Source organism: Filicampus tigris, chromosome 20 (assembly GCF_054856515.1).
Source record: "Filicampus tigris isolate MCC_2025a chromosome 20, RoL_Ftig_1.0, whole genome shotgun sequence".
Taxonomy (NCBI): domain Eukaryota; kingdom Metazoa; phylum Chordata; class Actinopteri; order Syngnathiformes; family Syngnathidae; genus Filicampus; species Filicampus tigris.
The window spans coordinates 12,192,004-12,206,265 of NC_141236.1; the positions used below are offsets into that span (position 1 = coordinate 12,192,004).

Genomic DNA, 14,262 nt, shown 5'->3' on the forward strand with positions numbered 1-14,262 from the left:
TTTTTCCGAACTAAACTTGATGGATTTCGGGCTACAGTCCACCCGGTCATCCGAGCTTCCATCGAGCAACAGTCCACAAGATGGCCGCCAGGCAATTGCTACCCCGATGGTGTCTGATGCTTTTTCCGCTCGCGCGTTATCTGAAGGCCAATCAAGTACGTCCGCACCAAACTTTCGGATCGTGGCGTGCCCTCGTGCCGGAATAAAGAAAGGTTTTCACCCCAAATTCAGGGCGACGCATGGGTTTACTGCGACTCCCGATTTGGATTCCTCGACAAGGACGGCAAACTCGCCGTCCGGCCGAGGTCGTAACCCTCCGTCATCCCCGAAGACCGGCAACAAATGGCTCAAGGTGACCACTCTCGGGTTGAAAGAGAGGCTAGGGCCGCATCTTCCCCCCCGCCACCCCCCCCCCCCTCCCTTGCGAGTGCCTCCCATTTTTGTTGCCTTTATCACTGAGCAGCTGTCGTGTACCTGGACCCCATGAGTGGCGCCTGCGCGCCGGCCGGGTATCTTGGCAGGCCGTCTCCCCCGAGGCTTTGGATAGCGGCGTGAATCAATTCTTAAAGATGACTGTCTGCATGCCGTGTCACATGGACGAGAGCCCTGAGTGGGGGGCTTAAGGGGCTCTGGAGCTGGAATGCTCTTTGATGGAGAATGAGGAGGGAGGGGAGGAAAGGAAAATACAGGGGGGGGGGGGAGATGGTCCTATTGTTGTGCCAAGGAATGCCCTTGATGGAGATAACCGGGGGTATTGTTTGTATGCCCGTGAACTCTTTTTCGGACTTGGGGGGGGCGGGGGGGGGTTGGTAAGGGGTGTTAGCGACGATCTAGCGGCCGCGCCGACGATCGTTCTCGGTGTCTTGGTCCATTTTGGCCCAGCCTCGAGTTGCCTGTCGCGGTCGACCGGTGATGAAAACATCCCGAGATGCGGCATGCCAGCGGGCCAGCTCGGCACCCAGGCGAGAAGATCGGGCGGTTGTCGCGCGTCTGGCGCGAGACGCCGTCGCAATACCCGGAGAGGCAGAGCGGGATTGATTCCCGCCGAGCAGGAAACGGTCGGCCTACCTGGCGCGGGCGCAGGAACCCGAGACGGTGAAGATCATAAAGGATGACAAAAACCCCCTGACTGACAGCACAAAGCTAACCTCCCTCACACTGCGTCCACCCTCCCCCCCCCCGCCCCCCTTTTCTTTCTTCACTCGTCATGTTTGAAAAACAATTCCCCCCCCCACTCCTGAATCACCCCACACTTTTCCACCCCACCTTGGAGAAGGCAGGTTTATTAATAGCTGGGCGCTCGGGGCGAGCCGGATGAGAAGAGTGAGCGGAGTTAGCGGCGCGGGACCGGCAGCGACGGCGCTAGGCTAGCGCCGTCTTTTTGGGAGAACGGAGCCTTCCGCTCATCCCGCGTCTGTATCCATTTCAAGACAAATGAAATACCGCGAGCCACGGCCAGAAACAATGGCTCGTTTGGCTGGCCGGAGGCCCTGTAGGGGGAGTGGCGGTGGAAAGCGGGGAGGGGGGGGGGGGGGGCGTAAGACTGGCTTCCAGCCCCCGCAGCTGTCCCGGTTGTCACTCCTTGTCTTAAGGCTCACTCGCTCCTGGCACAACGCTCCGGCCCGTCGGATCAAGGGGATGTGTGTCGGCACAAGTGTTTGCGTGCGTGGGTGCGTGCGCGCAGCGCGGCGCGGCGCAGCGGCCGGTCCCCGAGAGACGCGGCCAGGCGATTCTCTGCACTTAGCAGCATCTGAAAAACGGCCCCAGACACAAAAGGCACGCTGAACGCCGTTAAGACCCCTTTGGTTGACTCCAGGCGTGAGGTCATCCGCCTTGCTTTAGCAGCCTTTGTCCCGCCGCCTGATTGACAGGAAGGGTGGGACGCAAAATATGCCCGATTATTTACTGGGGGTCCATTTCAAGCCGCACACGATGCACTTATTTGTGAATGGGCCCTTCATTTGAGGTATGCTCTTGTACCGATTTCATCGACCATTCATTGTTGTCTCTATATTTTGGTCCGAAGGGAGATTTTCCGGTTGTTTTTCAGTGTGTACGAGTATTTTTTTTTTCGTCGGAATATTGGCGAACAAAGACTTTTGAGACTTCTCAATCGTTACTACTAGGGATGTAACGGCGAATCGAAAATCGATGCGCCCCGATGAATCGATGAATGGCTTCGATGAATCGAAAAGCGGGCCGATTAAATTCGTCTAGAAAATAACGTCTCGAAACGTTTTTTTTTTTTTGTTTTTTTTGTGTCGCTCAAACGATGCTCTTGCGCCAAACATCACTGCGTGTTGCGTTTGTGGGTGAGGCTGCGCAACCACACTAGTGCACAGAGACAAGCAGGGTAGCCATTTTTTTTTTGAAAAATCGAATCGAAACTCGGGACCTGAAAACCGAATGGAACCAGTAAATCCTTCAGTGGTGTCGAGGGGCAAGTCTGAGCAGAATGCGTAGAAAATCTCTTTCGCGCCCAACCCAATGCACCAAAGGTGTATTTGAAGCCCACAACGCGGCCCTGGTGCATGACTCTCTGTAGAGAAACGTCAACTGCGCGATACCAAGCAAGCCCGCTCGCAGTTCCCAACCTCATCCTCCGAGTGATCAAGTCTGCGACTCTTTTAATCTGTTCCGCATAACAGGTGGTAAACTTTAATACTCGACTCGCCTGTTGTGTGTGCGAAGGGGCTGAAGGAGAAGGACAAATCTCTTCCTGTCTCAGAGATTAGCCTTTGCTCAAACGCCTCCTGTTCATCTAAGTAATTAAAACATTAGAATTATGGGATTATGAACTGCTTTCGAATTAATCCGGTACTCAATGCCCCCGCCGCCTTGCCAAATGGGTCAATAGGAAATATAATGGGCCTCTGTGATTTCTGATTCGGCAAAGAATGCCAATCGCGGCTATTAAAAGCGAGAGTGTCCCGGGAGGGAGCGGCGGGAAGGGAGACGCAAAAAATCCCAGACCGGCTTTGGCCCGGGTGCCATCTGTCTTGGAGCCGCTGGGCTCGGGTTCCGGTGGAGAGGAAGCCAAACCGCTTCCGCTCTCTGTCTTAACTTGCTCGGTTTGGGACGCGCAACCTGTTGTGTTGACAAAGTGTCCGCAGGTGTTTGCCCCCGAGGACCCCGCGGTGCATCTTTCAAGGCTCTTCTGTACCCTCTTCCCATTGTCCACCGCCACAGTGCCCCCCCCCCCCCCAACCCCCCAAAAAAACAAAAAACGTGTGCGTTTGTGAATGTTTTTTTTTTTTTGTTTGTTTCTTTTTGGTTTCGTTCTGTTTTGTTTGTGCGGCTCGCAAACAAGAGCTCCAAGTTGACACTGTGACAGTTCCTCGCCGGGCGACAGAGGGGCCTCCCCCATCCAACAACAGAGGCTTTGTCGCGCTGCTCCTCTTGGCTTGTTACGGACTTCCTTCCCTCGCTCTCGCTCGCCCTCTTTCTCTCCCTGTTTTTAGCGAGTCCAATTCTTGTCTGAAGTCTTAATTTGGGGCGCTGGCCAGTGGGGAGACGGGAGAGCGGCAAGGCCACCGAGGGATGGAAGAAGAGGGCCGGGTTGGGGGGGGGTAGAAGCGGCGAGGGCGCGGAGGGGGGGTAGTGGGGGGGGGGGGGGGCTCGGGGTGGTGATGGCTGCAGACGGACGGGCCTTTGTTCCTCCTTTCCCAGGCTCCTCTCTTGAGCCTCCGAGGCTCCAGTTGCGTTGGAGCCTTCCAGTCCCGGAGAGAGTGAGAGAGAGAGAGAAATAGGGACAGAGAGAGAGAGAGAGAGAGAGGGAAAAGGGGTCAGTATGATCTGTCCAACTGGAATCTCTCAATTCCGGGGAAACAAATACACACCCGCGGGACAAGTGAGCGCGGCAAAGAAAGAGCGAGGCGATGAAGAACGAGGGGGCAATGGAAGCAAGGCAAAGAATAGGGCGTCGAGCCGAAGTTGCGGGTGCTGACCGCTAGGCGGCCACTGCTGCCAGCCCGCAGCTAATCTCGCGCTGTGCGGCAGAGCACCGCCGCTGGTTTCTTACACGTCCATAACGCAGTTCGATTGCAAACACGTGCACAAGGACTCCGTCCGGGTTGTTTTTTGGATGGATGCGCCGTTGATTGCATCCCACCAATTGAGGACATTGTCCGTCTTGAAATCATTCCCGCGGAGCCGCGTAGCGCTTGGGGACCGAAAAATCCAGATCGTGCCACAGCGCCTTGGTCAAGAAAAGCGTCTGGAAATGAAGATGACATGTTTTTTGTTGTTGTTGGTTTTTTTTTTTTTTGTGGTGTCCAAGTTAGAAGCGAACCGGGCACCGTTTGGATTTGTGCTAGCAGGGCTAAGCGCTTTACCGCCCTGATGTTTTGTTCTGGTCTGCACTCGTTTGAGACCCCGGCGTTGGGTGGTTCTCTTTGGGTTACACTTTTGATGAGTGTTTTAGGAGGTATCCCCAGGCTTAGGATTTGCGTTTCAAGTCCTAGTATCAGGTGCAACCTATTGGGCTAGTGTCGGGGCGTTCGGTGGTATCCCTTGACTTCAAGGTAAGGTGTTGAGTTTTGGTTTGTGGAGTTACGTGGTACCCCTGGTTAGGACCCTGAAAGAAAACGAGCGCTTATTAAGTCGTATTCATTGTCGCAAAGGTTTCCTGTTGTGAGGAGCTACTACAGCTAAAAGTCCTGCTGAGACGCGACGCAGGGCACTCTGCGGCCAATCGAAAACGTTCTTGAACCCGAGCATGTGATAAGTGACCGCGGGTTGGTTCGGCGTCAGAGAGGGACCTTGGGGACCGTGTCAACGTTTTCTGTGCCGGAGCAGGGACAAACATTGGGCAAACATTGGGAAAGGCTGGCAGCCTTTTGAGATAGTCGACTGTTGATCTAAGACTGAGAAGCTAAAGTCCACTATCTCCCGTCTGATACGGCAGCCAAGGTCTTGCTGACACGCAGTCACAGAACAAACACGGATACCTGAAGACAATGACCTTTGAACCCGAGCCGCGGCGGAACAAAACAGGAAGCGGCGAAAGCGGCTCCCGCCGACTCCCCCCAAGCGGCCTTAGAAATGAATCAGGTGGAATGATTGTTAGTACACGGGTAATAAAACACACACACACACACACGAGTGTGCACACATTGTCCAGGAGTGGGTAGCACAGATGTGCTGGGTGCATGTGTTAGCCCGCCCGTGCGCGTGTGTGCGTGCGTGCGTGTGTGAGGCAAGAGAGGGAGTCTTCAGATGTAGCGACAGATGGTATTTGATTACAGAGCAGACGGTCGGTGTTGTACAAAGATGCTGTCTCAGCCCAACCTAAGGAGCTGCTTTAGCCTCCGGTGAAGGCAAGCGGAGGGGAGGCAGGTGGAGGACGAGAGGGAAAAGAGAGAGAGAGAGAGAGAGAGAGAGAAACAAAAAAAAAAAAAAAAGAAAAAAGAAAAGGCTCAAAAGCGAAGAGCCAAGCAAAGACGCACAAAAGAAGCGACTCCAAAAATGAGCATCAAAGCAAAAGAAAAAGACTGGAAAGCGGTCGGACGGGAACAAAAGGAAAAAGCAAAGGAGGAGAAAAGCGGGCAGGCGTGGTGGAAAGTACAATGAGGTCATGATGAGTAATACGGAAAATGATGCACAGAAATAGTCGCTATCTTACAAATGAGATGCCCCGACATGAGCAAAAAATATTGGGAAAAAGGAAGGAAAATGTCATATGGAGGGGGTCTATTTTCTTGTGCCGGTAAATGCCATTTTAGACATTCGGATAAACCTTGAAAACGCGTTAAATACAAATATTTTAGATTTTTCATGATGAATTTAGCTCTCCCTCAAATAACTTCTTCATGCAATGTGATGATGATAGAAAGTCATAAAGTGTGTGTGTGTGTGTGAGGAATTTGAAACCACTGAGTCATTAGAATTTGAAACTATCATGACGCAATAATCAATCAATTGGAAAATAATGTCTTTACACAAACACAGAATGCATTTAAAATGAGAAATTGAAGAAAAAAAGAAAAGAAAAGAGCAACCAAGACGTGAGTTTTTCCTTTTTATTTCCATTTTTTATTCATTTTTCACAAGCTTGCATATATACTGCACATACATTCAGTTCATAGAGGGTGAAGGCACGAAAGGCAATTTGACTACTGGTTGTGTTTGGGCCGGGACAAAGCAATTAAGAAGGGGGGGGGCATGTAGGGGGGGGGGGGGGAAGAAAAAGATTCTCAGGAGAAAACACAAAACAGCTTCGAACTCGTTTGAGCTTTCTAGCCTACCCTCGGCCCTGTTGGGAAAACAAACAAAAACAAATTGAAAATGTCCATTTAGCTGCCAAGACCCTTCCCATGTTTGTAACAATTTTTTTTTTTTTTTTTTTTTTTCTTAATTCACTTTTAGGTAGGATGAACTCAAATGAAAAACAAAGTTGGATCTACTTCGTGAAATGCAGTACAGCCTTCCCTGGTTGAAAAAGAAACCCCACATTGAATAAATTAGGATAAATTAAACCAATAAATTACACGCAATCTGCAGGACATCATAGACACCAAGAACAGAAACAAACCAACAACAAGAACAACAACAACAACAAAAAAAAGCAGCCATAATGGAATATGAGTTGTATTTGACAGCCTGTGTGTCTTTACAAAAAAAAAAAAAAAAAAATCAACACCACCGCTCCAATTGGAATTACTGCACTAGAATAATAATAATAATAATAATGGTATCGTCATCATCATGTCATACAAAAAAAAAAAAAAAAAAGCATCAACAAAACACTATTTACACAACATACTGTATTGCTAAGTTATACAAAGGCAGAATCTCTCACTTTTTATTTACAAAAGAAAGTAGAGTAAGAATGAATAATAGTCATGATGACAATAATAATAATAATAATAATAAAAAGATTAACTAGTGAAAGCATCAGGAAACAAAAAGGGAAACAAAAATCCAACAGGTCAGCAAACGGATCAGAGGAAATGATGGCGACTCGCGCGCGCACGCACGCACGCACGCACGCACGCACGTCGCCAGCGCTTAATGAGAGTCATTTACATGTCAGGATGGCACTCCCAGGGGTGGGGGAGGGGGGACCCGGCGCGTTGAGAATTGTGTCACTAACTGGTTCACAGGTTCTCATAATCGGCCTTTTCTCTTGCACACACACACACGCACGCACTCCTCTCACACGCACGCAAAATGCAAAGCACTCCAAAAATTCCACAAAAGCACAACAACTTTTCCCCGACTGTTTGAACCCGGTAGAAAAGGGGAAAAAAAAAACAAATCCCCCCCCCCCCCCCCAAAAAAAAAACCCCCCCCGGTATAAATCAGCTCTTCTGTACAACGTTGTTTTCGACGCCTTACAAAGCCGTCTTCGGGGGTTCTCTCGGCTTCAATTGAAATAAACGGATGCTGGTGCAACTTGAAGGGAACTGCCGACAGCCCCCCCCCCCACACACACACACACCCGAGTAAAGGCATGGAACACCATTTAAATATATATATATATATATATATATATATATATATATATATATATATATTTTTTTTTTTTTTGTGAAAGTGTGACCAGCCCATTTTCAAGTTTTTCCACCGCATCTGATTGACCATAGAAAAACTGTACAGCTATTCTTTGTTTTATCTCCACAGTATTTACAGTCGCATGGGCGATATTTTCATACTCTGAAAACGGATTCGTTTGCCCAGATTTCGAAACAAAAACGGGAGAGAGAGAGAGAGAGAGAAACCGAGTCACCAAAAATCGATAATCGCCGCTAATCTACAAACAACTCACTGAACTGGAACACGGAATGAATCAAAGTCGTCGCTAAAAACAGATTGCATCCCCGAGGAATTTTCACTACACTACGTATATTCCCCCTTAGAGTTATACTGTACAGTTTTTTTTTTTTTTTTTTTTTTTTTTTTTTTTAGAAAAAGACTAAATATGTCATTTTATAATGTCATGATTAAAAAAAAAAAAAAATAATAAATCTTTTTAGTATCTGGACCTCTTCACAGGGCTTTAAAGGAGGCGCCAGGAAGCGCCAGGGCGTGGAGCCATATTCAGAAGAGTATCCTTTCCTTTCTCCTTTTGTATGCGGCACTTTAGAGCCCTCGGCTGGCGCTTTGAGACGTTCATCGCTCAGTGAGAAATACGGCCCACCGGCTCTCTCAGGCCCGCCGATCTTAAGAAGAGCGCCGTCCGGCCAGATAATGAAGGGAGTTGCTCTCGCTCTTTCTCTGCCTCCTTTTGTTGTGGCTCGCAAAAGTCGGCAGGTTAAGCAACCTGCACCCCTTTTGATCTATTGTCGTCCCCGCAGACGCGCCGCGGGGGGAGGGGGGGTGGGGGGTCCGCGTCGCCTGCGGGCAAACGTTCACGTCGCCGTCTCGAAGTCTGAGGGCCGTGTCCGTACGCAGGTATTTAAAAAAAAAAAAAAAAAAAAAAAAAGTCATGTCCAAGCAACAGGTAACACTTGCCGTAATCGTAAGGCCGTCCTAGCCAATCAAAACCGGAAGAAAGTCACCTCCGGAAAATGCTCACTGACAACAGTTGTCAAATGAGGGGAAAAAAAGAGGAATCGGCTATTTGAATAAAACGTTGCAAAACCATCAATGAAAGAAAGTAACTATGACAAAAACTGCTGTTGGATAATTGATGTTTAAAACCAAAAACTATTGTTGCCATGACACGAATCAGACGTACATATATCACAAATTAAAATGAAATTTATCTCACCGTACTTTGTAAAGAATTTCTACAGCAGAAACCCAAAAACATTATCATGGAAATATTCTTTCTGGCGGAGTCTGTTTTTTTTTTTGTTGTTTTGTTTTGTTTTTTTTAATCCTGTCTTCATTTCAACATTTCTCAAATTGTGAAGTCACGGTCGATGGCGGTCAAAATCTCTGTGGACGTCAACGCAATTGTGGAAAACGTACGCCCCGATGAAAACATGCGCAGGCTGTCAAACACCTGCCAAACCAAAAGCAAGAGGCAAGGCCACGCTAGCCAATCGGAATCCTGAAAACATTCCCGACGCAATGACCCCATTGCGCCATTTTGTTGGTCCGCTTTCAAAGAGCCAAAACGAAGAAGAGCATAACGCGGACGAATGAATCTTTTTTTCTTTTTTTTTTTTTTTTTTTTTTTTTAAAAACCTTATACCCGTGTTTGTGGCTAACGTTTCGTTTTGTTCCACATCCTCTGCTCGTCTATTCCGCAGTGGCCGAAACAGCGACGGGGACCGCAGTGGACCGTTTGGGGTGCGCGTGGCCCCCCGCGCCGAGCCTTTTGTCGGCAGCTCTTTTGCAGCTGCTCAGATGTCCCGCGTCTACCCCCCCCCCCCCCCCCCCCCACCGGGGGTCGTGCGCTCACCTCCGACCTCGCGCCGAGGAGCCGCATCACATCAATGCAGGTGAGCGCCGGGACCGGGGTGCGGTGTGGCGGGGCGGCGGTGGGGCGTGACTCTTGGTGACCCTGCTTTTTTGTTTGGTGACTCTTCAATTATCCATTGTATCCGCAACACTGTGCTTCAGCGTTCCCTTCTATTCAAGTATCAGTTGCTATTGAGATCACTTCATCGTGCCCTTTCACAAAAACAACAACAACAACAACAACAACAAAAATACAAATCCCGGCGTACAAAAAGGCTGAACTTTTGCGCCTCTCGGTGGAAAATAGTGCTCGTGTATAAAAGGACGTCACTTGTGTACAGTAACCAACAGAAAAGTCGGATTGATACAATTTCGGCCATGTAAAAGTGGCCGTCAATAAGACAAGTGGCAACACCCCCCCCCCCCACCCCAAAAAAAAAAATGTCTGCGTCATCACTGTCTCACTGGTCCAGTGCAGGAAACTCTACATGTGTTATGTTAAAAAAAAAAAAAAAAAAAAATCAACATATGCTGCTCCAGGCTAAAATCCCCAATAAACCTAAAAACACTTAAAGTGATGGACACAAGAATCAGAATAGTCCAGAATCTAAACTTTTCAATACTCTTAATAGGAATAATTTATTCATTTCTTTTTTTTGTTTTTGTTTTTTTCTTGTTTTGTTTTTTTTAGAGGGGACAAACAAATCTTCAAGTGCCAACCTTTAGCAAGCGGTGGTGACAAATAATGAAATCATCATACACAACAGAAATAATCAATAATAATAATAATAATAATAATAATAATAATAATGTACACCCGATAAACACAATGCCCTACTTGCAGGGAAAACACACTTCAAAACAGGCTATCGAGGTCAGAATTTGAAACCAGTCCAGACTCGCACCACCACCACGTCCAGTCGAGCGCCTGGCTAGTCCTGCTCTTTGTGCTGCACGCTCCGTGCGGGCGGGGGCGCTCGCATTTATTTGCGGGGGAGGGGGGGGGGGGCAGTTCATTGGATGGAACCCCGAGCGGACCGTGATTCGGAATCGTTACGGAACCCAGCCTGTTTCCTTCATCGCACGCGGTCCCACCAAAAAATCAGCCCAAAGAGATTTCAATCTTCAGTTCATCAAGGAAAAGAGGAAAAAAAAAAAAAAAAAAAAGCAACAACAACCGTTTTCGTCATCTGAAGGATTCTCAGAAAGAAAAGCAACGCGAGAGCTAGGTCATCGGGGAACGGACGCCAAGGCTTCCAATCGGGAATGCTACTTCATAACTTTCATACATTCACAAAAGAAGAAAAAAAAAGGAAAAAAGGATCGAACGTAAGAGACTAGTGTTGAAGCGGTAAAGGGAAGTTGGAATCGCTTTACTCTTGTAGAAGCTCCTGGAGGCAGTTGGGCGACTTGAAGATGTCGGGCACCTCGCTGTCCAGCTTGCAGATCACCTTGTAGATGGCCTTCTTCCACGAAGGGTCCACGTCTTTGCCCGCCACGATGGCGTTGAAAAACTCCCGCAGCGTGATCTCGGCCACCTCCAGGAAGCGATCGGGCACCTGCACGGCAAACATATCCATACGGCTCAATACAGAGTCCACTGATGTGCGTTCTTCCAGAGGTGCTGATGGCCGATATTTTGGTGTTCGGATAGCCCACTGAGAATTCTACCGAATAATCGATTATTCGGTCGAAATAGCGAAAATATGTACTGTGTTTTTTGGCTTTGTGAAAGAACAATTGTGAATACAGAAGAGAAAATAACTAGGGATGCAACGGTTAATCGATCTGATTAATCGAACATCGACTTGATTAAATTCATCTATAAAGTGATGTCTTGAAACGGTTTTTCATTCCAGATGCGTAGCGCATTTTGAATGTGTAGATCAAATGATGCTTTTGCGTATTGCGTTTGTGGATGGCTGCACAACCGCACCAGTGGTAGCAATTTTTAAAAAATGGGAAGCTGAAAATGGAAAATCAGGGCTTGAGTGAATCGTTTTCCCCCATTGAACTGCCTTTGAAAAGTCTCGACGGCTAGCTGTTAGCCGCTAACGGCCGCCGTATTTGACAATGTCGGCGTAATTGGACTGTTTTTAGCGTCCTTAATTAGCGATCGAACATGATTTCTGGATGCCGTTGTGTTGACGTTGGTGGCAACGGTTATCGACAGCAATGTAAACCGGGTTCCGATTATTAGTTTAGATTAGTCAGGTCAGCCACCGCCCCCTACCGGGAACAACTTCCAAATAAAATCCCTTGAATTCTTCTGTTACTATTTGCCATTGTGTCAACCCAATACAATTGAACTGAATTCAGTTCAAATGGAATTTATCTCATTGTCCATCCACCTCTTGGATCTTATCGTCTTGTGTCTGGCAAGAGCCTTCTCATTGCTGCTTTATGATCGCTGATACGATCTTTGCGTATGATAAAACCGTAAATCTCCATCCTCCTGACTCGACTTCCTTAAAAGCGAATCGAAGCTTCCACCTGAGAAAAGCCACTTCTTGCAAATTTTCTCACAACGCCCGCACTTCCCTCCGCAGCGTGACATCTTTATATGTCTCGCTGTAAAAAAAAAAAAAAAAAAAAATACAACCTGTGACGCAGAGGTGGCCAAAGGACTCACACTCTTGTACTGAAGGAGAAGTACAAAGACTTCCATAAAAGTAGAACTGAATCAACTTCTGGCATCACTGTTTGTTCGTACGAAAAAAAAAAAAAAAAAAACCCAAGTGCAACCTGTGACCGAAAAAGCCCAGAGGCGCGAGTGTCACAGAGGTGCCGGCGAAAGAGGAAGTACTAAATGCTTTCGGAACCGGGAGACACGCCCGGCCGGGCCCTTTAGCGTCCCTGACAGCAGCGCTCAGCCACACCAGGCCTGGCAAGGCTCCGCGACACCTTCCCGCCAGCCAACACGCTGTCACATGCGCCCGCACAAGCGCACACACCTCCTTGTGCCAAGGAGATGACACATCCTGTACGGGCGATAGAGGCGGCATATTGCGCACCCGCCGCACTTTGGCTCCGTCTCCTTCGTCCCCCGTCGGGGCGACGCAGCCTTCAGGGGTCACCCGCTGGGAGAATGCTGACTGTCTCCCCCCCGGCCCGCCGCGCTTAGCGGACAAACACGCGCAAGCCGTCGTTGTCGTTAGCGTCAACAATTCTACTTTTTGTCGTGTTCGGCGTTTGAATTGAACACGACACGAAAGAAATAAGGATACTATTATTTTGTTTCCAAGACTGTCTCCTTTATTTTCAAAATAGGCTCATGACTTTTTTTTTTTTTTTTTTAACCGAGATGGAAGGTGACACAAGATAGAGAAGATGTAAGCTCAATTGAGATCTTGGCATCTTAAAAAGTTGAGAAAGCATATAAACATGGAGGAACATTGTTCATAACAATGGCAACAAATTTGGAGAATTGTCGGCTACAAGAATGATTCCAATATGTTGTCCTGTGCGAGCTTAAAGCGCGTCAGCTTCAAAAATTCTCTGCCTAATCCGACAAAACAAACCGGTACGGTTCTTTTTCACATATCATTCGCTAACATCGCATTTTTTGTTTTGTTTTTTATTACTCGGTTCAATATGTTCACTACTTGTTTTCATACTGTAGTTTGAATGTTGTTAGCTAGCTCAATAACTTACTACAAGTAACGTGATTTTCTTTTCCTTGTATGAGCACTTTGTAAGTTATTAAAAGAGGGAACATACTTCTACTTTTTTGCTGAAGTACATTTTAGTCTGTTTTTTTTTTTTTTTTTTTTTTAAACTTCAGTACAGGAGTTTTTTTTCTACTTCTACTTAAACAACCCAAACATATTCTGATTAATTTTGCGTTTGTGGAATATGAAATCAAGCAGCAAAATGCACTCATTTTTAGCCATCTCTGTGGGCGGCCATTTTGTCTTCTGTCGACTGAAAACGACCTCACAACTGCTCACAACGACCAATCACGGCTCAGGCACTTATTCCACAAACGCAAAATTCATCAGAATGCCCCGCTTCAACCAGTCGGCCTGCTGGGAACATATTCTTGAAAAAAAATAAATAAATAAATGTTTGCGTTGACTTCCGCTTTAAGTACAGCGCGTGAGTACTTTTGCCACCTCTGCACACAATCCAGCAGAATATCTTCCAGTGCCCCCTGCTCTTCCAGTGTCCTGCAGATACTCATCAGGAGTGTCAGGACACAGCAAGGTTAGTGGCCATTGGAACACACGCACACACACACACACACACACGCACACTTTAGCAGTCATGCCTGTTCGCACATAACACACATGGGACGACAATCTGCTCCCCAACCCCCCTCCAGGTGATGAATGGAGGCTACCAAGCCCGTTAGCCCGTGCCTGTGTACAGTGTGTACGCGCCAATGTGAAAGGTGAATTGTGACGAAGAAGCCCCTCCCCCTCGTCCAAAAATCCCAATATAACAGCGTGCTTTGGTGGCGTCGGTGACGACGACCCGGCGCCGGGAGTGCCGCATTACTAAGAATATTCCCGCATGGAATTTCTCCTGACGTTTTGACTATAAAAGGACAGCAAAACGCTGACTACAAGGAGAATGCAATGTCAAGGAGAAAAGGGTATTGGTATTTTAGATCCTCTTGACTAAGGGAGGTGGCGGAGCGGGGGGGGGGGGGGGGCGGGGGTTTAGGTAGCGGCGATGGCGAGGGACGCAGGGGCTGCGAAGAGTCTGAGGACCGAGGGACGGGCGTGACAGAACAGTTATTTCTGTCCGGTCTTTTCCTTTTCAGCGTTTGTTACGGCACCAGTCATCGATCACTCAAAGTATGCCTACTGCAGGGGTCGGCGACCTTTTTGAAACGGAGAGCTACTTCTTGGGTACTGATTAATGAGACGGGCTCCCGCTTTGATGCACACTTCCCAGTCAACAAAT

At 47.9% G+C, this 14,262-nt stretch overlaps 2 protein-coding genes across 3 annotated transcripts in view; one reads left to right on the forward strand and one right to left on the reverse strand.

Annotated features, from left to right (window-relative positions):
* snx9b (sorting nexin 9b) overlaps window positions 1-14,262 on the forward strand; it is a 152,837-nt gene that overhangs the window by 16,385 nt on the left and 122,190 nt on the right. Inside the window, exon 2 of the mRNA XM_086018086.1 lies at window positions 9,201-9,392. The gene's annotated coding sequence lies outside the window, so the exon portion shown is untranslated. The remainder of the gene's footprint in view (window positions 1-9,200; window positions 9,393-14,262) is intronic.
* The window catches only part of LOC147128400 (prospero homeobox protein 1-like), a 32,179-nt gene continuing 27,718 nt past the window's right edge, over window positions 9,802-14,262 (reverse strand). For both annotated transcript variants that reach the window (XM_086018081.1, XM_086018082.1), the window contains exon 5: window positions 9,802-10,910. In XM_086018081.1, coding sequence (XP_085874207.1) covers window positions 10,725-10,910 — 186 coding nt within the window. In that variant the 3' untranslated portion in view covers window positions 9,802-10,724. The remainder of the gene's footprint in view (window positions 10,911-14,262) is intronic.